Source organism: Carex rostrata, chromosome 2 (genome assembly GCF_964058835.1).
Source record: "Carex rostrata chromosome 2, lpCarRost1.2, whole genome shotgun sequence".
NCBI classification, from domain to species: Eukaryota; Viridiplantae; Streptophyta; class Magnoliopsida; order Poales; family Cyperaceae; genus Carex; species Carex rostrata.
In genome coordinates, this window is record NC_135919.1 from 18,158,335 (window position 1) to 18,181,836 (window position 23,502).

The window sequence follows — 23,502 nt, forward strand, 5'->3', positions numbered from 1 at the left end:
CCTTTAATGCATTCATGTCATAAAGTGCTCCACTACAATTTTATAATTTATCATTCCTGAATTTATGTGGTTCTGACATTATATTTTATCCAAATTGAATTAAAAACATAATTTTTATATTAAAGTATTACAATAAATTGTTTGATTTTATTGTTTAAACAATTATTTGTCACTATTGTTAAGAAATAATTTTATTAACATTTAATGACTAATTGTAGTGTCGAATGTAAATATTTGGTGTATATCTCACAATAAATTAAATAATTGAATAGAGGAGGGTTCAAATGCCTCCATTTTGTGTATCTCCATTATGCTTCCATTTTTAAAAACTTTAATAACTCAAAATTTCAATCTTAAAATTCAAAATAAAACCGTTGGATATGAACTATATCATTTTATCTATGCACGTGTAAAAAATTATGACATTTCAACTTCGTTTTAATTGTCATCTTGAGCTTGTAAAAAAGTATACTAATGTGGATACTTTCTAGACGTTGATTTTTCACCTTTTTGATTCATATAAAAGCAAAATCAAAATGTGATGATTTTTTATGGACACATAGAGAAAATAACATAAATCACATCTAACGGTTTTATTTTGACGTTTAAGTTTTAAACTTTAATTTATTTAAATTTTTAAAAATAAAGACAAAAAAAATAAGAATAATTGATATTTTGTGTATATCTCACAATATTTTGTCACTGTTTATCTCAGTTTCCATCTCAAATCTCAATAGACAATAAAATGAATAATTAATCTGACGTTATTGCCCCCCGTCAAAACATAAAAAAGACCGCGTCCAGGAACGTTATGACGAAGAACTGTCACTGCTAGTGGGGCCCATTAACCAAATAAGAAAGAATAAACAAATATCATCCCACCACGGCACCACGCCAATGGCACTCCAGTCAGCGCAAAGACTTTCTTCTCTTTTAATAGCGGGAAGGAACGCAAGAAAGGAAACAAGAGAAAGGAGAAATATAAAGACTCTACCTCGTCCCCTTTCCCAAGCCATACATACACAAATAAAAGGAAGTCAGATCTACCTTCTGCTTTCTTCGATCTAAGTAAGCATTTCAAATTCTGTTTCAGATCGAGTTCTCATTTCTCAAATCTCAAATCTCAAATCTCAAATCTCAAATCTCCTCCGATTTGTGCAAATTTTGAGTTCTTTTTTGTTAGATTTTTGCGAGATGGCGAACATTGACATACAGGGGATGAAAGATGTGCCAAATGATGAGAGGAAGCCAAAGACGAAGATAGTTTGCACGATAGGCCCCGCATCGAGATCGGTGCCGATGCTGGAGAAGTTGCTCAGAGCTGGGATGAATGTCGCTCGGTTTAATTTCTCGCATGGTACGCACGAGTACCACCAGGAGACTCTCAACAATTTGCACGAAGCCATGAAAAATACTCAGATTCTTTGTGCTCTCATGCTTGATACCAAGGTTTTATTCTTTGAATTTCACTCCAACGGTTATAATTTGATCTTCTAATCCCTTATTCTTTTACTATCTTTGTTAATTGCCAGTTGATTTTGTTTACTTCACCAGCCCAATTGGGGGTGCTTAGGTAAGGTAGCGAATGGATCACGACCCCACTTGTTTGGTAGCATCGTTACTTTGTTCTTGGAGTTTGATTTAAGTAATTGATTGTTTATTAGTGATCAAATTGCCCCCTTTCTATAGAAGAAGATAAAAAATTGTTTTGATTTTTTCTTGTTCATAAGATCAAATTGCCCCCTTTATTGGAGTTTGATTCTGGTCAACTTGGAACAGGGGCCTGAGATTCGCACAGGATTTCTTCAAGATGGTAAGCCAGTAAAGTTGACAGAGGGGCAAGAAATAACAATCACAACAGATTACACCATAAAGGGAGACTCCAACATGATTTCCATGAGCTACAAAAAATTACCAGTAGATGTCAAGCCTGGAAACGTCATCCTGTGCGCTGATGGGACCATCAGTCTGATGGTGCTGTCATGTGACCCCGAAGCTGGGACAGTGAGGTCGATACACAATTTTTTTTTTTTCTGAAAACTTAAAATTTAAGGAAAACAAACCCTAATAAAGAAATCACATTGCAGATGCCGGTGCGAGAACACGGCAATGCTAGGGGAGAGAAAGAATGTGAACCTGCCAGGGGTTGTGGTGGATTTGCCGACCCTGACAGAGAAGGACAAGGAGGATATTCTTGAGTGGGGTGTTCCCAATAATATTGACATGATCGCTCTCTCCTTTGTGCGCAAGGGCTCCGATCTTGTCAATGTCAGGCGGGTGCTTGGCCCCCATGCGAAGCGCATCAAGCTTATGTCTAAGGTATGGTTACTTTTTGGTATTTTGTTTGATTTACATTTTATTGGTTTTGAATATTTGTTGATTGAAAATAAAATGATTGCAGGTGGAGAACCAAGAGGGAGTCATAAACTTTGATGAGATCCTCAAGGAAACAGATGCTTTTATGGTTGCACGTGGAGATTTGGGCATGGAGATTCCAGTGGAGAAGATATTCCTGGCACAAAAGATGATGATTTACAAGTGCAACCTTGCTGGTAAACCGGTGGTGACAGCAACACAGATGTTGGAGTCGATGATAAAGTCACCCCGCCCCACCCGTGCCGAGGCTACTGATGTTGCCAATGCCGTGCTGGATGGAACCGACTGTGTCATGCTCAGTGGAGAGAGTGCGGCTGGAGCCTATCCCGAGTTGGCCGTCAAAATTATGTCCCGTATCTGTGTGGAGGCAGAATCTTCTCTTGATTATGCTGCCATCTTTAAGGAAATGGTAAATTTTTCTTCCTTTACTTTCATTTTTTTAATTTTAAGAAGAGTGAGGCTATGGTACTGTGCATAGCGCACATTGGTTTGTACTAATATCTCCGTTTCAAAATTTAAATAGTCGATCTAAACCGTTCAACATGGTCTCCAAATGAAAATGTACTTGTAGATCAAATTTTACATTTTTTACAATTTGATTACTATTTTTTAGATAGGTAGAAAATCACTTGATCTAAAAATTATAGACCATTCAAAAGTAGTGATTTTCTACCTATCTAAAAAGATAGTAAAAAAATTCTAAAAAAATGTAAAACTAGTTTGCAAGTACATTTTCATATGAAGATCATGTTGAACGGTTCAGATCGATAATTTTAACTTTGAAAATGAAGATATTGATCCATAGTATGGACCCATCCGCATGATGCATAGTACCATAGCCTCACTCATAAATAAGTGTTTGCCTGGACTATTAACACTCAATTGTTGACCTTACTAACCTTATTTTTAGTCTCTAATTTTGTTGAAGAAAATATGCCGAGGAACAAATAAATAAGATAGCAAAATAAAGAAAAACTGTAATAAATAGAGAGGCCATTTTTGTGATAATAAATTAATAATTAATAAGAAATTCTCTGTCAGGTGAGGTCAACTCCACTCCCTCTTAGCCCACTGGAGAGTCTTGCCTCATCAGCTGTCCAAACTGCCAACAAAGCCGCAGCAACCCTAATAGTTGTGTTGACACGTGGCGGAACCACAGCGAAGCTGGTGTCAAAATATCGTCCGAGAGTGCCAATCCTGTCAGTAGTTGTACCTGTTCTCACAACTGACTCATTTGATTGGAAGGTAAGTGACGAGAGCCCTGCTCGTCAGAGTCTAATCTACAGAGGCCTAATTCCCATTTTAGCTGAGGGATCAGCCAAGGCAACTGATACAGAATCAACTGAGGATATTTTGTTAGCAGCGCTTAGAAAGGCTGTCCAGAGGGGTCTGTGCAAACCTGGGGATGCTGTTGTTGTTCTTCATCGTATCGGCATCGCTTCTGTGATTAAGATTTGCGTTGTCAAGGGCTAGTTAAGTGGTTGGTTGTTTCGGTTTGTTTGTAGTTTTTCAGGGGGGTACTTTTAAGTCCGGCTTTGATTTAAATTTTTGTTTTATTTTTTTCTTGCAATAATTCAGCAGAGTTAAGCATGCTGCTTTCCGAGAGATTTTTATCACTCTATCACACGCCTTAAATTTGTAGAGAGGATACAATGGACATTGTTGTTTGATTTTGGTCTTCCTCTTCTATTTTTGTGAACTCAACATTTTGGTGCTTTTGTTGTCAACGGTCATGTATTGACTGCTATATTTTGTATGACTAAAGGTGAAGTTCACTACATATATCTAAATTATAGAAGGCGTTGTTTTTAAAACTTGAATAAGCGGATTAAAATTCATAAATTTTTCATAGTATTATTAGTCTCTTAACAAAAGAAAAAAAAAAAAAATCAAAATTCTATAATCATTTACATTTGTAAGCTTGTCACGATTTGTTAACAGAAATAATTGGTATTGAATTTTCATAACGACAAAACGATGACGATTAATGATAATGATGATTGCTTGTAGCACTTAACTAATAGAGATGTTAACCATCACAGCTGGCTCATTCTGGGCTCGCTACTAATTAATTAATACATGTCACACGTCACCCAAAAAAAGCTACTAATTAATTAATACATGTCACACGTCACCCAAAAAAGTATTTTAGATATCGTGACACAAAATAGTTTGACATAGAAAATTTCAACATCGCAGTCATTATATTTTAGTCTGTAGGCGAAGCGTGCCAAGGATTCCCATCCATTTTCCTTGAGCTGAATTATATTACATGGTATATCATTTTAAACAAGTTTGAAATGATGTATGTGTTAATAATGTGTGGGTTTTTTTTATTCCGTACCTCGAAATATTTTTCATCCAACTAAACACATGCATTCGCTATTTAGCTGTTATATTTAAGATACAGTGTATATAAATTTTTTTTGAAAAATTGAGATATCAAGGTATATTTTAGTAATAATTATAAATCATGTGATGGATTTAATAATAACATGAAAGGCTGCACAAATCATGTGAGAATCCCCCTTTCTCTACGTGAGAACCACAATCAAAGATTCTAAAAAAATAATAATAATCTTGTGGCGCCATCAAAATCCTTGGAATTAATGTTGTAGAATTCGACTCTAATAACCATTTAACTTGAATCAAGATTAGTATGTTGTATGAATTTATAAATCATAAAAGTTGAATGGGGTGACATCCTCTCTATCTACCGTTCGATGGGATATGGATATGTATTGCAGAATCTTTACCATATCATATATGATACTCGATCGTATCCATAGCTGGGTTAAATACTAATTGCATGCTATAAAATGATGTGCCTTACTTAACAATGATATTATTTCATTGTCTGGACGTGCGTTGGGCCATGAATTGATTAAATTGCGAAATTTTAACTACCACAAATTTCACCCTGATGCAAAGATTGTCTAGAAAAGAAACAATTTACAGGCACTGATGTTTTCAGAAAGGTTGAAGAAAACATGTGTTTTGGTGGCTATATCTTCTCCGAGGACCAACCACGGCAGCTGTTGAGCTGGATGTTGCTTTTTTCTTGCCACCCTGCACCAATTCTTCTCCGACCAATTCGCTGTCAGCATTAGGTACTACAGGAGAACAAATCTTAATGTTCTCCGTATAGGAGTATAGGAGATCGTAGATTCGAAATTCGAAAAAAAAACAATCCTTTGTAGACAGAGAGAATCATCACATTTATCTCTCTTTGTAGGTAATTTTAGTTTCTTCCGTATTTATAATTTTTATTTTTATCTTGTTTTAAGTTATTTTCTGCAGCTAATTATATTATACTAATTTCCAGTTGAATACAAAATTAGCTAGCAATCTATTAATCATGAGTTTCTGACAGATTAATAAAAAATAGGTAATTTTATTTCTAAAACGGAAAAACTCAAATTTTCTCTCATTGTGAACTCCAATTTTAGAGAAATACAATAAATAATCAAACTCAATGTTATTAAATAACAATATTAAATTATTAACAAGTATGACATTGATGTCATTTCAGTCTATATACCAACTTCAAAACTTATCGAATCGACTTCAAACAATGAATCCAATCCGTTCAAACTGATCTAATTCATTACTTGTGCGTTTACATGCAAAATTTATATTTTCTTTTTTATTTATTTAGCATTAAGTCAAGCGATCAAATGTGAAAATTTTTAAGTAAATTTTAATGCATTATTTAACCGCTTGACTTGATACTAAAATAACTCAGAAAAATATTTTTTTTACATGCCAACACATTACTCATAAAGTAAATCAATTTGTATGGTTTGAATTACGTATATTAAATAAATTTTGCAGTTGGTATCGTATAACATCAGTGCCATACTAGCTAGACTCATTATTAACTAGATGTGGGCTATATTTAATTGATAATATGAGTTACCGGTAGTTTTTTTTTAATTTTTGTTTTTCATTATACTATTTTCATTCTTAGAATTAAGCATTTTAGTATTATTATGTACGTACATATCTTATACATGAAATATGGGGTAAATTTCGCTGGAGATCACTAAACTTTGTTATTTGTCACGAATTGGTCACTCAACTTTGATTTGTCCCTTTTGAGTCACTCAACTTTGTTATTTGTTCCAATCAAGTCACTCAACGTTTTCCATCCAAATTTTTAACGGAATATGCTAATTCCGTTAGTTTTTTGGATGGAATATGCTAATTCCGTTAAAATTTTGGAAGGAATGGGTATATTCCGTTAATTTTTTGGACGGAATAGGAATATTCCGTTAAAAATTTGGATGGAAAACGTTGAGTGACTTGATTGGGACAAATAACAAAGTTGAGTGACTCAAAAGGGACAAATCAAAGTTGAGTGACCAATTCGTGACAAATAACAAAGTTTAGTGACCTCCAGCGAAATTTACCCTGAAATATGGCATGTAATATGTACACTGAACTAAAAATATATAAAAAAAATGGAGTTTGATGTGGCTCTAGTATCAATTAGTGAGAATAAAAATATGGAAAATAATTCATGTGCTTATTTTTTAGACAATGAGGTTAGTTTTATGGTGCAAAAGGGAAAAAGAACCACGATTGTTAGAGTGTGTTTCAATTGAAGGTGAGTGAAAACTATCCAATTTACGAGTCCATATTGTCTATATTAACTCAAAATAGCATCTTTTGAGTTAATACATTTTAGCTCGGCTCTCTATTTACAACACATGACCCTTTAATATTAGTGCGGACCTAATTCGTACGGATAATAAAGCGGATCGAACAGTCCAGATGCATTTAACTCAAAAGATTCTTTTTTGAATTAATTGAGATGATATAATTTGTCTGCTCCATGAAATAAAGTTGAGAGGAAGAAAATGCTTATAGAGTGAGCCGCTTATTCTATACGGACGAAATTCATTCCCTCCAAATTAGGATATAACGGGAGGAAAAATGGACCCACAAGAAGAATTCGTTAATTTGCCCTCTTTCTGTCTTGTGAAGTTGCAGAATGCAGACACTTAATTGTCCGTAAAATTACGTTGCGGTTGTGTTAACAATAAAATTTTAACCAAAAATTATTTGGTTTAACTTTTTTTTATTTTTTGAATGATTTATTTAAAAATTTCGGTTAGTTTCATGGCGCAAAAGGGAAAAAGAAGGACGATGGTTAGAGTTGCAAATCCGGGATACTCGATCCGGACTCGTCCGTTTAAACCATTCTTCTAAGATTACCAAAAAAATGGGGGCAGGATTCGTAATTTTTCAACATTTCTTCTCGATTTTTTTTTTTTTTTTTTTTTTTTTTTAAATTTAGGCATTAGCTGCCAATACTGTAAGTTCGATTTTTAGAATTTTTGTAAAACTTGGGGGTTTTCCTCTCCGTCTCCAAAATGAGCAACACTATTTCGTTTCTCTCTGGAAAAGCCGAGGGGAGGTTCATACAAGCTGTTTGTGGAAATGTCTCAAAGGGGAACTGGTCTCTTCTCTCGCACATTGGCATCGCCAACCTCTTTACCACCTCCAATGTCACGCAGATCTTGCTCAAATTGTCTGCTAAGACGACGCTCTCATGGTCGTTTTACAACTGGGTCCAATCGCTACCACACTACCGCCACTCGCTCGAACCTAACTGGACCATGGTTCATCTTTTGACGAGAGACAGGAGGTTTTTGTTGGCTCGTGAGGTCTTAGAGAAATTTGCATTGAAGTCCTTGCTTTCTTCTCCTTTGGTTTTGGGTCCATTGTTGAAAAATTTCCCAAGTACAAATTCCCAAGTGCTTAGTTGGCTTGTGATGTACTATGCAAAGTCTTCTGACATGGCAAAGGATGCAGTAGAGGTGTTTTATGTGATGAAGAATGCCAAGATAATGCCAGACCTGCTTGCATGTAGTGCCCTTCTAAGTTCCCTGGCTAAGGAGAAGCAAACTGCTACCGCATGGAAGGTGTTCGATGATATGCTCCAGTTAGGGGTTGTGCCAAACACATACATTTATAACTCCATGCTTCATGTTTGCTTCATGTCAGGTAAAGCCCATGCAGCTCAGAGACTAGTCGCTGAAATGGATGCCAAGCAGGTCCCACTCAGCATAATCAGCTACAACATTTTAATTGCTTTATTTTCCCAGAAAGGGTTGCACTATGAATTATTGAGTTTCCAAGAGAGAATGAAAAAGGAAGGGATGCATCCAGATATTGTCACCTATAACTCTCTAATGCAGGGCTATTGTAAAGAAGGGAAGATTAGTGAGGCAATAAAGCTTTTTAAGGAAATTAAGGGGACAACTTTGCAACCTACTGGAATAACCTACACAATTTTAATTGATTGCTATTGTCGTGCCAATGACCCGGACACTGCAATACGATTACTGAGAGAAATGGAGAGTAAAGGAGGGTTAAAACCTGGGGTAGTAACCTACAATGCAGTGATACGCAAACTATGCGAATTAGAGAAAATGAAGGCGGTGAATGACATGTTGAATGAGATGGACGAGAGAGGGCTGAAGCCCGATACCATGACGTGCAATACCTTGATAAATGCATATTGTAAAAGAGGGGAGATGGGGATGGCATTTAAGATTAGGGAAAGGATGGTAGAATCCGGTCTGAGATTGGATGCTTTCACTTACATGGCCTTTGTCAATGGTTATTGCAAGATGCGGATGTTTGATCAGGCCAGAGAACAATTGTTTGAGATGACAAATGCAGGTATGAATTAAACACACATTTACCTTGAGGTGGCAAACTAGTGGATTGGGTCAGGAAATGTTAGTTAGGGTTTATGTTGTTACTTTTTTCTATTATGGTTGCATTTCAGACACAGTGCTGCACATTCATTTTCTCCATTTTACGCACCAATGTAAATAACAAACAAAAAGATGTTGATAGCTTTTTGTTTTTGTTTTATTTTCCTTCCTTTTTTCAGGAATCAATCCGAACTATACCGCATGGTCTTGGCTCGTGGATGGTTACTGCACCCAGAACAACCCGGATGCAGTACTAATGATCCCTGATGAACTTGCAAAAGGAGGCAAAGTGGAGAATAGATCTCTTTACCGAGCCTTGATTAGAAGAATGTGCAGAAAGGGTTTTGTGGATCATGCACAGAAATTGCTCGATCAAATGGATGCAAAGGGGGTGTCAGGTGACAGCTTGGTTTATACTGTTCTGGCACTTGCCTATTTCAGAGAAGGAAAATCCAGTGCTGCTACACAAACCTTGAATGAGATGGCTAAGAAGAATCTGGATATATCTAGAAAGATTTATAAATGTGTTACTGCATCATATGCAAATGAGAGTAATTTGTTGATGATGTTTTGGGCTCATGCTAATGAGAAGGGCCTAATTTCAAAAAAGACTCGTAAGCTTATTCGAATTTTTTCACAAAATCAGGTACCTCGTTGAGAATTTCAGTTATTTTTTAATTTGTCATACTAAAAAATACCCCTTTACATTTGATTTGTAATTGTGGTCGCCAAAAGCAAGAGGCAATTCTATCTTTTTGTACTGTTCAACTTGTAACATTAAAATAAGATAGATTGCAATACCATAACGAATATTAGTGTTCACCGGTTGGCATCCATATGAAAATTTGCTCATGCATATGGCAACATGATAGGAGCTTTATGCTAATATAAGCTAATACGTGTTTCCTGTATTTTATTGCTTTTAAATGGAAGCTGATAGCTGATTAAGTGGTTCTGTTTGCTAGAGCTTTGCATATTGAGGCGAGCATATTCTCTGGGGGTACCGCACGGTACAATGAGCTCAATAATTCTGGTGCCTATTTGGATTACTGTTGGGGTGGGGGTGGGCGGGTCTGTTTTAAGATTCGCGCTAGGTTAAAAAGGACGATGCATATCTCATTCTACACTGTAGGGTACTGCACTTGATCTAAATTTGTGTCAGATCAAAGATACAACAACAACAACCAACAAATGAGATCCAATCATAGTCACTAGTCAGTCATAAAGTCAGATCAAAGATATTTCATTTTTAATCAACATTTTTTATAGCAAAGGGCTCAAACTCTTTATTTTGTAGTCCTACTACAAGATACATAATAGATATTTTTGCCCTTTATATTAAGCCCTTTAGTTTAACTATTTCCTTTTTGTTTATAATACGAACTCATGTAACAATTACTCTTCTTACTTTCTTAAAATGTATGCTGCGGAGAGTTTGTTCAAAATAAAGTAAATAGAAGGGGGTGCTAAGAGTAAGGATGTAAAACTCGATCGTGTTTTCGATTCAATAAAATAACTGCCATGATTTTTTTTTAAAAAAGAATGAGTAAATAAATTGTAGTAATGTATGCCAACCTTGCTAATAAAAAAAAATCTGGAAGGCAGTTGTCCTCCTTAGTCAACAGTATAACAAGCAAAAGTTTCAATCTCCAGTTTTAACAGAATAAAATCATCAAATAAGTAAAAAAAATTATGAAACCTAACTAGCAATATTTTGCTAAAAATTATGACTAAATTTGGTGTTCTACGCCTGATGATGTGATGGGCATTAGCCGAAATAACTATAAAGAAGCTTTTGGAATCATATCAAGTGCCTTCAATACAAAGGCATATTCGAACGCATCCTCCTGTAGCTTCTCAAATCTACAAAAAAAGAAAAAATATATATATAAGGGAAGACGTAAAAAGGTACGTATAATACTGAGAATTCAGTAAATTAGGTTTTCTGCTTGATACTTCAATAAGAAAGTTTTCTAAGAAAATTTGAAACTTCATATTGGATCTCAGGTTGCACTGAACTGTAAGTCTGTAACTAACCTACATAAAACAAATAGAATGGACATATCTAAAATGTTGATAAATTGACAAATACCTTCCGGACTTGGAGAAGTGACCAGCACCAAGCTCACATTTGAAGAGAAGAAGGTTGTTATCTGTCTTTCTCTCTCTTAACTTTGCCACATATTTTGCAGGCTCTGAGTACATCACACGTGGATCTAAAAGGAGAAAATTACAAGTCACTTATAGATATCATGTGTATGCACATGCACACGAGAGAGAGACAGAGAGAGAGAGAGAGAGAGAGAGAGAGAGAGAGATGATTTGAAACAAATTGATGTACTACCGTTCAAGCCAGCCGTAACCAGAATGTGTGGGTAATCTGTTGCTTCAACCTGAAAAGGGTTAAATTATATGAAGGGAAAGATGAGTAATTATGTACCTCCAGCTTCACAAGTAAATAAACATGACCATAGCAATAAGCCAGTAACTAAACCAAATACAGTTTATAAGAACTTCATTCTCATTGGATATATTTATTCATAATAACAGAAGAAAATATAAATCAGTGAACTTTAACAAGATCACAAAAGAAATTAAGGCCATGAAAGGAACTTTCAGCAAATGTAATGTTTAATAAAAAAGAAAAAAAAATGGAATATCTACTTACATTGTCAACAGGGGAGTATGATTTCATATAATGGTAGAAATCCTCTTCCCGTGGATCACCCCATTCCTACAACAACCAGCACATAAATGTTTAGTTTAAAAAAATAAATAATAATGAGAGAAAAAGGTCCACTGCATACTTTTTATTTAATAGCTAATGCAAACTTAACGCAATTTCTTCCATTAACTAGAACTTTATCTCGACAATCTTCAGTGAAGCATGCACAAATTTAACAAATAGGGAGGGCTTCTCCACAAGTCTTACAAAGTAGAAAAAAGACTGTACCCCAACAAACCACCTCTCTCCTAGCGTGGAATTCAGTAATAAGACTTAACGGAGGCAAAAAAGTGATTTCCTAAAAACATAAACCGCACGGAAAAACAGTACAAACCAACAGAAGTCCTCAAGCAGCACACAACAAGTACTAAGAAGAGCACAGCAAATTGCCAAAAATACAATGAAATAGGGGAAACCCGGAGACAATTCAAAGGAAGGATATGGTATCAGGCAGAAATAAGGCAAAACTAAGAAATATAGTACTGGGGTTGATATTATTGCCAATGATGGTGATTGCCGATACATTTTGGAGCGGAGAAACTTCAAAATTTTCAGAAGAGGGGCATTTTGTAGTGTTGGTCTTTCTCAATCCAATATTGTACTATATTTTGGAAGTAACATCAAACATCATCTCATATTTTTTTCTTTCAATACTCAACCATTGATAAGAAGGTTTACTAAATGAAACAACAACAAAATTATCATCGAAAGGTTCATCTAACTACTTAGCTTCAGGGTTAGATTATGCTAAACTCAAAACCATTATCTATATAAATTTGGCTTGTACCGGTTCAAGTTACGCATAGAAAGAATAAGAGAACCTGATAGTGTACAGGTACAAATCTGTCAACAAATACCACATCATGTCACTTATTTAACACCAGCTTTACAGACAAACTAATGCTATTTAAAAAAGAAAGTGTATTCTACAAGAATAAAATGATTAGAAAGAACAAAAATTACCTCCCATTCACTGGTAGTTAAAGGAATAGTGGGATCAAGCATGGTTGTAACGACATCAACAAATGGCACCCCCAAGACAGCAGCCTTGAACAAATCAGGACGCATGTTTAGCACACCACCAATCAAGAGACCACCTGCACTTCTCCCATTGATGCATAATGTTTTTCGGGACCCATAATTGTTCTCTATCAGGTACTCAGCACAGGTGATGAAATCAGTGAAAGTGTTCTTCTTGCTTGTCAATTTCCCATTTTCATACCACTTGCGCCCCATCTCACCTCCGCCACGAATATGTGCTATTGCGTAGATGAACCCTCTATCTACTAATGATAACCTCTCTCTCCTAAAATCAGCTTCAATGCATATCTCATATGAGCCGTATCCATAAAGCAACAAGGGGTCAGACCCATCAAGCTTCACTTGGTTCTTTCTGTAAAGAATTGAAATCGGTATCTGAGTCCCATCAAAAGCAACTGCCCATTTTCTCTCCGTAACATAATTCGATGCATCAAATCCCCCTAAAACCTGCAAAGGAAGGTAAAAAACCGAACAATTAGAGACAAATGAAGTATAAGAGTACAACATTGCTCTGCACTGCCACGTACAAGATTTCCACTGTAGCACAGGGTCCAATTTTTAATCAATTATGATTGACAAGATGAACAAATCCTGAATAAAAAGAAAATGAAACCAGAAATTGACGATAAAAAGTTGCAGATACAATTTTGGCTAGGTATCCAAATGTGTGATACTGGTAGAACCGTAGAATATCCCTATACACTCAACAAAGAGTGAGGCTATGGTACTATGCATAACGCAGATTGGTCCGTACAATGGATCAATATCTCCGTTTTCAAAGTCCCAAAAGTCGATCTGAACGTTAAGCATGATCTCCATATGAAAATGTACCTGTAGTTCAAATTTTACATTTTTTACAATCTTTTTACTATATTTTTAGATAGGTAGAAAATCACTTGATCTAAAAATTCTAGACCATTCAAAAGTAGTGATTTTCTACTATCTAAAAAAGTAGTAAAAAAAATTAAAAAAATGTAAAATTTAGTCCTACAAATATTAAGGACTTTGAATGTTAAGGACATATTCCTTAATATTTTTCTGAGCAGTTGCAAGGACAACTCAAGAGTAGTTGTAAACTTACGGCCTGAATCTTTTTCTGAGCAGATGTTCCTGTTTCCATATCGTAGTCATACACAGTTAGAGGGGTCTTCATTGAGCTGTAACTATACCGAAGTATGCTTGAATTAAATTCTGACTTGTCAAGCTCTGCATCATACACCTGGTCTACGAATTCAATTTGCCGGCCGTTCTCAAGACTCCTTATTGGCTCTCCAATGGCAGGTAGACAGAAAACTGTTATCTTAGGTAAACCATGCTCACGCTCACATAATGCTATGTGATTTTTGAAGGTTTGAAAATCTTGTATTTTAACTCTGTAAAGACAGAAAAAAAAATTGTAACAAATTACCCTTTGTAAAATTGGAACAATTTTAGTTATCAAAAATTCAAGTTCTCTCAAATATCATGTATGATTATTAGTTTTTTCTTATTTCTTAGTCAGCATAGTAGTTCAAACTCTCTCATCTTACAGTCTTACCCTAGTTTCCATATTGTTGTTTAAATAACACTCGAAAAAGTGAGAAAAAGGTGTACAACAAAATAACATAGATAAATGACCATTTTTCTTTTGCTTTTTAGTTATCTTTCAGATACTGGTACCTATCCATCAATGGGGAAATGGAATCCTTAATTGTACCTTTCTCTATGTGGAAGCAGCACAGTAAAATCGGATACATTATCTACAGGGCAGATAACCAGCTCTGAATTATAGCACTGTTTGCTCCGCCGTGTTATAAAGAAGTGGTCCCCACGATGGTCAGCTATCGTATCGATGCCATAAACACAGGGAGTCAAAGGCAGAAGGCCGTTTTCCACTTTAGACACATCGAGATAGAAAATGAAACTTGTATTCTTGCTTTCTGAACTCACAAACAAGTACTGCCTGCTTGAGGACTTGGTAACACCAACACTGAACTTATCATCTTTTTCATGGTAGAGGCACTTATCGCTTGATTGGTCTGTACCGAGCTTATGAAGCCACACCTGAGAGACAAGAATGTAAACATTGTTTGCAGTAGAAACATACAAGAGTGAGGCTATGGTATTATGCATAGCGCATATTGGTCCGTACTATGGATCAATATCTCCATTTTTGAAATCCAAACAGTTGATCCGAACCGTTTAACATGATCTTCATCTGAAAATGTACTTGTAGATCAAAATATACATTTAAAAAAAAATTTACTATTTTTTTACACAAGTAGAAAATCACTACTTTTGAATGGCCTAGAATATTTAGATCAAGTGATTTTCTACCTATCTAAAAAATAGTAAAAAAATTCTAAAAAATGTAAAATTGAGTCTGAAAGTACATTTCATAGAGATCATGTTGAATGGTTGAGATTGACTGTTTGAACTTTGAAAATGGAGATATTGATCCATAGTATGGACCAATTTGCACTGTGCATAGTACCATTGCCTCATTCTACATACAAAAAAAATAAAAAAGAGATGGGTACATGCCTTGTCCTCACGGTGAATCTCATCCATGGTAACATAAACAATGTACTCGTCATTGGCCCATTCAACATCACAAGTAATTCCCTTGATAGGCTGCTCAACCGGCTTCCTGCTCTCAGCATCAATCACATGAACAGCATAAATCTCATCTCCTTTTGTATCTTCTGCATAAGCCACCATCTTGTTATTCGGGCTCACCTATATCATCTCCATTTTTAATAAACACTCAATTAACCTCGATTGTGATTTGTGAAAATGAGCAACAATTAACCGCAAATTGTGCAATTGTGGCTCAGTCAAAGACTCATTAAGAGAAAAAAAAATACCTTGAAAGTCCCAATGCTGTAGTAGTCGTATTGTTCGGCCTTGACATTCTTATCCAAAATTACATGCTCTTCAGGTGCATCAGGGCCTGTAGGCATTACATCATCCACAGAAGGCAGAGCATCAGTCGGTACAAGACGCCTACAGTACTGTGAATACTCCTTCCCGGTCAATGTTTTCTCGTAATAATAAAACGGGCCCTTTCGTACTGGCGCTGAGATGTCATCTTCTTTGATCCGTGCTCTCATCTCAGCATAGATCTCATTCTCCAATGGTTTCACACCTGAGAATACAGAGCATTTTACTTTTACTTCTCCAATTAATCAATGATTGAATATACAATTTGAGACAAAAGATGAGGTGGGAGATAAATAAAACTGACCGGACATGACGAGAGAGGTATAATGGTTCTCGGCCTTGAGGTGGGAGAGCACCTCGGGATCGGTGCGGGAGTCGTCGCGCAGCCAATAGTAGTTGTCGACGCGTACATCACCGAAGAGCTCCATCTGGTGGGGAACCTTCTTGGCGACGGGAGGGGTTGGTGAGGTTGTAGCCATGGATGCCCGGGCGGAGGTGGTGGTTGATGGGGAAAAGAGGAGAGGAGCGAAAGAGGAGAAGAGGAGACGGCGAGTGAGAGGAATGCGGAGGGGAAAACATTGCGATGGGTGTCGCAGCAGCATCATTTATAAAGACAAAGACAGCGGAGGAGTGGGCTCCGAGTCCGAGATAACCTCGAATCTGAACAAAGTCATCCCTTGTGCGATCCCAACGGTGTCCGGATCACGAAGTAACTCAAAAGTTTTGAGTTTAAATCCGCGCCGTCCGATCAGAATCCGATCAATCCGGCACAAGTTAGAATCTTTACGGATCTATTTTAATATTTGTGTGGATTGTCCGGATTTAAACTCAATAACTTTGAGTTACTTCATGATCCGGACACCTTTGGGATCGCAAAAGGGATGACTTTGTTCAGACGTCCAGATTATCTCGGAGCACACTCCTCCGGATCATCCGGATCATGCGGATATGGATACAAATATGATTTTAAGTTTCAATTATTCGTATCAGAATAGTAAATATATATTATTATGAACAGTGGCGTAGCCAGGATTTGAGTCAGGAGTGGGCAGAATTCGGGTTCGAATATTTTTTTTAAACGGGTTTGGATTCGAATTGCCTTCATAATTCTCTTTCCGCCTTCGTCTGCCTACCAAATTGCATTCTGCCTATCGAATCGGTTGTAAAATTGCATGTGCATTGCTGAATTGAACAAAGATTTAAAAATACATTTCTTTCCTAATTAGATTAAACGACTCACAAACCATCTTTGAAATCTGAATTGACAATCGGTACTCCGAATTGAATCCAGAGGTAGGCAAAATCAAATTCAGGGATAGGCAAGACCTATTGAAGAACCTAGTTAAAAGAAGAAAAAAATTTCCAGGGGTAGGCAGCTGCCTACCCCTGTGCCACTGTGGCTCCGCCACTGATTATGAACAAATTATGTTATTTATCACTATAATTAGATAAATATTATGAACTCCAGTCATTTTTTTTAATAAATATTCGATTTAATCAATATTTGTATCTATATCTGACTAATAATCCGATTCATATCCGTATCCGAAAAGTTAAAAAGAAATACAAATATGGTTTTATCACAATCCGTTTTCGCCCCTATCTAGCATCCACTCATTATTAATGAAAAAGAGGTACAAGGTTCTGGATAAATGAAAGAAAAAAAAGAAGAAAAAAAAGGAATATACATCCATAGGCTGCATAGCCCCCTCAAAAATAAATAAAGAGTGAGTCTATGGTACTATGCATATCACGGGTTGTTACCGTGTTACGGCTCTATATTCGAGTTTTCAAATCCTAACGGTCGATCCGAACCGTTCATCTTGTTCTCCATATTAATATGTATTTGGAGACCAAATTTTACATTTTTTGAAATTTTTTTACTATTTTTTTAGATATTTAGAAAATCACTTGATCTGAAAATTCTGGACCATCCAAAAACAGTGATTTTCAATAAATCTAAAAATATAGTAAAAAAATTTCAAAAAATGTAAAATTTGATCTCCAAACACATATTAATATGGAGAACAAGATGAACGGTTCGGATCGACCGTTAGGATTTGAAAACTAGAATATAGAGCCGTAGCACAGTAACAAATCGTAATATGCATAGTACCATAGACTCACTCATAAATAAATCATCCTCCCAACTAAATAGCATGCTAATTTTTTTAGAACCCAATCCTCTATTTGTCCAGAGAACATCTGAGCCGTTGATAGTATAAATCTCAGCCACTCATCAAAATAGATCTTAATCTCAGCCTTTAATAAATAGTTTTGATTTTATACATCTGTTTAATGTTGTCAATCGTGTAAAAATCTAAATTTAATTAAAACCGTATCCATTACACGAAACGCCGCATAGTAATTGCAGTTAATTCTCCCTTCTCTCCACGCGTTTTCCCTTCTCTCCAGTCTCCACGCAAATTTCTTTTCTTTTTTTCCAACAACGCCATTCTTCTAAACCTAATGGCTGTCCGAAAATCCAAAAAAAAAAAAAAAAACACAGAGAAGAACACCGCCGCACCTCCTGGTTCTTCGATCTCCGCACCTCCTGGTTCTTCGATCTCTCAGTTACAAAGTAATTTGAAAATTGCAAGTTCAAACGATTGTCCCGCCATTCCAAGTTCAAACGACATTGGTTCTTCGATCTCTCCTCCATGGATTTGACAGGTAATTGTCCCGCCATTGCAAATTCAATTGAACCGACTCTTCTATCTTTATATATCAATCAAATTCGCTGAAATTATAAATTGCAAACCTGATTTTTCATCTGTCGATTTGCAGTTGCAGAATCGCCCTCTTCACTCAAACCCTCTTCCTCTCTTCACTCAAACCCTCTTCCTCTTTGTAAATTTTGCTTCATTGTATGCTTGTTTCTATCTTTACTGGTACCAGGAATAGAGTTTTAATTAAATACTGTATCAGAGGGTGCTGACCTTTGAGATATCTCAATGACAGACGAACAGTGGAGCTTTTGATTATACTGGTACCACAAACTATAACAGTAGAGCATAACTATACTGGTACCACGAACAGTAGAGCTTTTAATTAAATGCTTGTTTCTATCTTTACTGGTACCAAGAATACAGTTTTCATTAAGCTAGGCATAACCAATCAATTAAGCATGTCATTATTATTTGATTTTATAGGAATAATTATTATTTGATAATTATTATGCAAAGGCCCAGTAATGTTAATTTGTAATTTTTTTTTGTTTCCAGTGCTGGTCAGAAGTGGAGCCAAAACTATTTATTGGAAGGAAGCTAGAAAAAAAAAGGGTTAGATTTCTTTAATATGGTTCATATTTTGATTTGATTTATTGATTTTATAGATTTATAGACTAATTACTAATTACTTCCCTTTGCTAACTATATTAGTACTCTACCAACATGCATGTATTTCTTGTAAGACTGAAAGCAAATTATAGTACTTCTTTAGACAAGGTTGTAGTACTTCTTTTTATGAATAATCCTATTTATGAAACTATCCCCACTCCCTTACTTCTATAGGAATAATTATTATTTGATAAAATGAATTAATTTGTAAAACAGTATTAGAGGATGCTGACCTTGATTTTAATGGAATTAATTATTTTCGTCAATTTGATCTTAATCTAGCTAATAATTACTAGAGCTTGATTTGAATTGTTGAAGCATGATTTAAATCTTTAGTTTAAAAAAAGGATGTTAAATTATCTTTTGAAAATTATTCTGGTACTTTGTTGTGCATTTTTTTGTGAAAAAGAATTGTATTTACTGTTGCAAAGGCCCAATAATGATGTGATTAGTATAAGAACATAGATCTGAAAAATTGTGTTCTCTTTAGGAGCCTGATATAAATATACGTATGCTTTGTCATGTGTAGAATGAGATCTGAAAAATTGTGTTCTTTACTTCTGCTTCAACCTATTAATTTGTTTTCAGCATGTAAACAAATTTGAGTAAACCAAAAGATTTGTACAAATTTAATCCACAAAAAACAGACAGACCGTACTATTTGATGTCCTGGATTCCATTTCTGCAAAAACTTCAAAAGATATGTTGATCCATAGTACAGACCAATCCATGCTATGCATGGTACCATAGTCTCATTCATTATTTTTTTGTATTATTCAGGGCTGCATTCTCAAGCAAATCTATATGCAACATTTGAAACTCAAACCAAGGTTCAAAACTGGAACTTCAAAATTGTCATTTATCAAAATTTATATTTAGAACCTTACAATTTTGGTAATCTAAAAGGAAAAATTATGTCTGATGAAACTGGTTTTTTTTTTTTTTTTTCTGGAACTTACTTTGACTAGGTGAATTTGAAAGTTGCAGAGAAGGCGTACCATCTGATTTGACAACTTCTACTCTGGTATGCTTTCTTTTTGTTTGGCATACTTCTATTGAACTATGCATTTATCAGAATAGGACAATTAATGCTTTTGAAATAAGTCTTCTTGGGAGCTTTTATGTTTGTTATCATCTGTTGTTGGCTTAATTATCTTCAATTTTTGAAATCATCTCCATACACTTCCTTAGAACAACCACATTTATTCTCAATCATTATATCTCTTTGTATTAGGGAACAGTACTTTGGCTTTCGTCAAAGCAGTGATCTATACTGATATATCTTCAATTTTTTTTTTTTTTACAATTTAAATAAAATTGTATTTGGCTTTTGATAAAGCAGTGATCTATACTGATATATCTATTTCTTACTATCACTTATATATCTATTTCTCACTATTTATATAGTTCTCACAATTCATATGACATGTTGTACAACTCTTCTATTCTGTCTAACTCCATGCTCAATTCTGTTTAAAAAAGGGTTTATGAGAACACCATGAGTTGATAGCTCTCGGATTGGTTTTACTGTTTTTCCACATAGAAGATATCTATTTTCTCACAATTTTTTCAAATTTTTCTCTGCATATTGATATCTGCCTTGTGTTTTACTGTTTTAAATGATGGCCTTTTCATCGAAGAGTATAGATACAGTCAACAGATTTGTAAATAAACATAAAGTGATGACCTTTTCATATAAATATAAGAGTTTCCTTATGGCAGTCAAGCAATGGGTTTTTTAACGGTTCAAAAATTTGCTAAACTGGAGCCTCTAAACTACTACTGGTGGGATATGAATGTCGTGCGAGTGCACTTCATCTGGAAGACTCGCCGTAATAACAAACTTTACTTGGTTCTTCTAGATAATGATGTAAGAATCGTATTATTCTTTCAATTTGTCATATTTAGTTATACTATTTCCTACATGCTGTTATTGTCTCAATATCCGTGTTGCATCTTTTAACATTTGGTTCTTTTAGAGGGCTAAAATATTGGCCAAAGTTCCGGATGAGATGAAATCGTACGTAGAAAACCGAGTTCAAGTCGGCCATTTGATTTGTCTGAAGGATTTCAAAGTCGAACCAGCATATGAAAAGTGTATTACTTTTGCTAAATGTAAAATAGTGGACCGAGATTTTCAAATTGTTTTTGACAAAGATACCACTATCCTTCCTCTCCCTCAAAGCCTATGTAATTTTCCTCTTTACCCCATGGTGTCATCTATTGAAACAATTTACGGGATCCAACATGGCAATCATCTCATAGGTAATTAATTTTTGTAAAGATAGTTATTATTTAGGAGCTGTTTGTGTTTTCAAAAAATCTTTCTTAATTTTAGTGGACACCTTACAATTTCTGTTTCCTTCCTTTAGATGTAGTGGGTCGAGTCTGCTATGGGTATAAAGTGGAATACCTTAATCGGGTACCTGCCCTTGAGATTTATCTACTGGACTGGACGTGAGTCATAATTATAGTGTTACTTGTAAAAATTATATGATATAGATGATTTTCCACTAACTTTGTGTTTCTATTCGTTGCATTTGTTGAACTCCTTTAATTTTCTAGATGCAATGTGATTGCATTAGTTCTGATGGGCTTACCTTTGACCAACCATGTGAGGCTTGTTCGTGCATGTCATGACAAGTCTGTCATCTTTATCACTCGGGTGAAAGTAATCGTTCATACACCACGTATGACATTCATATCTGTCCTCCTTTCATTTTTCAGTATTCCTCTCTTAGTAACGTATAAACGTATGTTAAATATCGATTTATTTGCAGTAAATTATCTGCAAGCCACAGATATTTCCAGTGTTACTTTTGATCCAATCATGCCGGAAGCCTTGGCCTTGACACATAGGTAATTGTAAGTTTTAAAAACATTTAGAATGTTCTTATCTTTAATAAATCACTAATATTTCTGATTAAAGCTTTCTTTAATTTGCACAGAATTAACGTACCTCTTTAATTATGCAAGGATGGAGTCAAATGATGTTTGGGGTTTAGGATATTGATATTATGGTTGTGTTTGATGTTGCCATTTTTGTAGTTTTGTTGGGTAGCTATTTTTCTCAAATGTTGCTTTGCTTTGTTATGAAAGACCAGCATCCAAACAATTAAGGTTCAATATATTTTGAAATTTTGTTGGGTAGATCATTTGTTGAATGTTGCTTTGTTGCTGTTATGGATGTATCAATATATTTTAAAAAACTCATTTGCTTTGTTGCTTTGTTGCTGTTATGGTTAATTTCTTTATGTTAATTTCCTTTTCGGTTACTTTCTGTTAATTTCCTTTTTTGTTAGTTTCTGTTATGGATGTATTGTGAAATTAAACTAGGAATCCTGTTGTTTTTGAAAATTACTGAATGCATATAGAATATAGTGTTCACTCCATATTTTTTATTAAAAACATTATTCTTTCAATTATATAGGTAAGAATTGACAAAAACTTTTTTTAGTTTGAACCTTGCCTTTTGTCTTTTATTCAAAAAATTGTATTTATATTGTATATCAAAAAAGTCAATAAACAGATTTAGAAATCTATGAAAATCCTTGTATGTTTCATTTTCAGAGACCTTATATCATATTTATATTTATATATGTTGATTGGAAGCTTCACATTATCATTTCACTTAATTAGGTATGAGAAACTAATAGATTGAATCAATATGTCAAATATTCAATGTAAAAGGATATATTTGACATACAATTTTAAATTTTTAGTAGTTTACCATGCAATATAGAGTTAGGCTAATATGACATTGGTGTTATTTGAAACTAAATAACAGCACATCTTAAATCCTTAGATCTGCTTTAAGATTCGTACAAAATAAAGTGCTTGAACAGTAAAAGCGGATATTACGAATCTTAAAGCAGATCTAAGGGTTTAAGATGTAGTGTTATTTAGTTTCAAATAACACCAATGTCATATTAGCCTAGCCCTGCAATATATCTTAGGTGGAACAAATAAGAATTTTTGTTAAAGTAATCAAATCATACTGTACAAAGATCATACTATATTAAATGCGTGATTTTTGTTAAAGGCGTGATTTTTGTTAAAGTTGCTTTTATGCTGCATATTTTTTTGAGCATGTATAACCTTGCAAATTGGTGGTTGCTTCACTATTAAATTGTTGATTCAGATATTTATATTACATTCGAGGCAAGTTAGATAGCAAAATTAGGCTAGATTTATATATTACTTTAGTTTAGTATCAAGTACAATAAATTAAGTAATCAATATTCATTACATGCAGTGATTTAATTTCTCTCTATATTATTTCATATACACAACAAAATATACACCAACTTTTGAATAAGAAGACAAAAAAAAAAATCGTGTTTGACACTAACAGAATAGAATCCACGTT

The 23,502-nt window shown here is 34.8% G+C and overlaps 4 protein-coding genes across 8 annotated transcripts; 3 read left to right on the forward strand and 1 right to left on the reverse strand.

Annotated features, from left to right (window-relative positions):
• Positions 1-903: 903 nt before the first annotated feature.
• Positions 904-13,687, forward strand: LOC144546910 (pyruvate kinase, cytosolic isozyme). 2 transcript variants are annotated; one of them, XM_078295504.1, is made up of 6 exons: positions 904-1,068; positions 1,184-1,449; positions 1,780-2,009; positions 2,088-2,319; positions 2,402-2,830; positions 13,592-13,687. In XM_078295504.1, the coding sequence occupies exons 2-6, from the start codon at positions 1,195-1,197 to the stop codon at positions 13,670-13,672; spliced, it is 1,227 nt and encodes a 408-aa protein (XP_078151630.1). In that variant the 5' UTR covers positions 904-1,068; positions 1,184-1,194; the 3' UTR covers positions 13,673-13,687. The 2 variants fall into 2 exon arrangements, with proteins under 2 accessions (XP_078151630.1, XP_078151637.1); XM_078295511.1 differs by lacking the exon at positions 13,592-13,687 and adding an exon at positions 3,418-4,153 and having other exon boundaries at positions 2,402-2,785.
• LOC144546859 (Tetratricopeptide repeat (TPR)-like superfamily protein) lies at positions 7,420-10,279 on the forward strand. 2 transcript variants are annotated; one of them, XM_078295446.1, is made up of 3 exons: positions 7,420-9,069; positions 9,287-9,753; positions 10,202-10,279. In XM_078295446.1, the coding sequence occupies exons 1-3, from the start codon at positions 7,755-7,757 to the stop codon at positions 10,256-10,258; spliced, it is 1,839 nt and encodes a 612-aa protein (XP_078151572.1). In that variant the 5' UTR covers positions 7,420-7,754; the 3' UTR covers positions 10,259-10,279. The 2 variants fall into 2 exon arrangements, with proteins under 2 accessions (XP_078151572.1, XP_078151579.1); XM_078295453.1 differs by lacking the exon at positions 10,202-10,279 and having other exon boundaries at positions 7,421-9,069; positions 9,287-9,793.
• On the reverse strand, positions 10,733-16,438 carry LOC144546875 (Prolyl oligopeptidase family protein). The gene is made up of 10 exons (XM_078295464.1): positions 16,100-16,438; positions 15,720-16,000; positions 15,397-15,591; positions 14,570-14,916; positions 13,955-14,246; positions 12,796-13,320; positions 11,776-11,841; positions 11,452-11,500; positions 11,200-11,323; positions 10,733-10,970 (listed from the first exon to the last, which is right to left on the reverse strand). Exons 1-10 carry the CDS (start codon positions 16,398-16,400, stop codon positions 10,889-10,891), a joined length of 2,262 nt encoding a protein of 753 aa, XP_078151590.1. The 5' UTR covers positions 16,401-16,438; the 3' UTR covers positions 10,733-10,888.
• A 4,135-nt stretch (positions 16,439-20,573) lies between these two features.
• On the forward strand, positions 20,574-22,279 carry LOC144546928 (uncharacterized). Of its 3 annotated transcripts, XM_078295529.1 has the most exons (6): positions 20,580-21,003; positions 21,113-21,398; positions 21,506-21,590; positions 21,699-21,823; positions 21,914-21,992; positions 22,082-22,279. In XM_078295529.1, exons 1-6 carry the CDS (start codon positions 20,863-20,865, stop codon positions 22,098-22,100), a joined length of 735 nt encoding a protein of 244 aa, XP_078151655.1. In that variant the 5' UTR covers positions 20,580-20,862; the 3' UTR covers positions 22,101-22,279. The 3 variants fall into 3 exon arrangements, 2 of the variants coding, with proteins under 2 accessions (XP_078151646.1, XP_078151655.1); XM_078295520.1 differs by having other exon boundaries at positions 20,574-21,003; positions 21,699-21,992; XR_013508918.1 differs by lacking the exon at positions 21,506-21,590 and having other exon boundaries at positions 20,599-21,398.
• The last annotated feature ends 1,223 nt before the right edge of the window (positions 22,280-23,502 follow it).

What these genes read in the sequence shown, in the direction of transcription:
- LOC144546910 (XM_078295511.1), top strand. Translation starts at nt 1,195, where the DNA reads ATGGCGAACATTGACATACAGGGGATGAAAGATGTGCCAAATGATGAG. An exon ending in CCCGAAGCTGGGACAGTGAG is followed by an intron (nt 2,010 to 2,087) that starts GTCGATACACAA and finishes ATCACATTGCAG; the next exon opens with ATGCCGGTGCGAGAACACGG. An exon ending in GCATCAAGCTTATGTCTAAG is followed by an intron (nt 2,320 to 2,401) that starts GTATGGTTACTT and finishes AAATGATTGCAG; the next exon opens with GTGGAGAACCAAGAGGGAGT.
- LOC144546859 (XM_078295446.1), top strand. Translation starts at nt 7,755, where the DNA reads ATGAGCAACACTATTTCGTTTCTCTCTGGAAAAGCCGAGGGGAGGTTC. An exon ending in GTTTGAGATGACAAATGCAG is followed by an intron (nt 9,070 to 9,286) that starts GTATGAATTAAA and finishes TCCTTTTTTCAG; the next exon opens with GAATCAATCCGAACTATACC. An exon ending in GAATTTTTTCACAAAATCAG is followed by an intron (nt 9,754 to 10,201) that starts GTACCTCGTTGA and finishes GATTCGCGCTAG; the next exon opens with GTTAAAAAGGACGATGCATA.
- LOC144546875 (XM_078295464.1), bottom strand. Translation starts at nt 16,400, where the DNA reads ATGATGCTGCTGCGACACCCATCGCAATGTTTTCCCCTCCGCATTCCT. An exon ending in TACCTCTCTCGTCATGTCCG is followed by an intron (nt 16,001 to 16,099) that starts GTCAGTTTTATT and finishes CTGTATTCTCAG; the next exon opens with GTGTGAAACCATTGGAGAAT. An exon ending in CTCAGAAAAAGATTCAGGCC is followed by an intron (nt 13,321 to 13,954) that starts GTAAGTTTACAA and finishes CTTCCTTTGCAG; the next exon opens with GTTTTAGGGGGATTTGATGC.
- LOC144546928 (XM_078295520.1), top strand. Translation starts at nt 20,863, where the DNA reads ATGGGTTTTTTAACGGTTCAAAAATTTGCTAAACTGGAGCCTCTAAAC. An exon ending in ACATGGCAATCATCTCATAG is followed by an intron (nt 21,399 to 21,505) that starts GTAATTAATTTT and finishes TCCTTCCTTTAG; the next exon opens with ATGTAGTGGGTCGAGTCTGC. An exon ending in ATTTATCTACTGGACTGGAC is followed by an intron (nt 21,591 to 21,698) that starts GTGAGTCATAAT and finishes TTAATTTTCTAG; the next exon opens with ATGCAATGTGATTGCATTAG.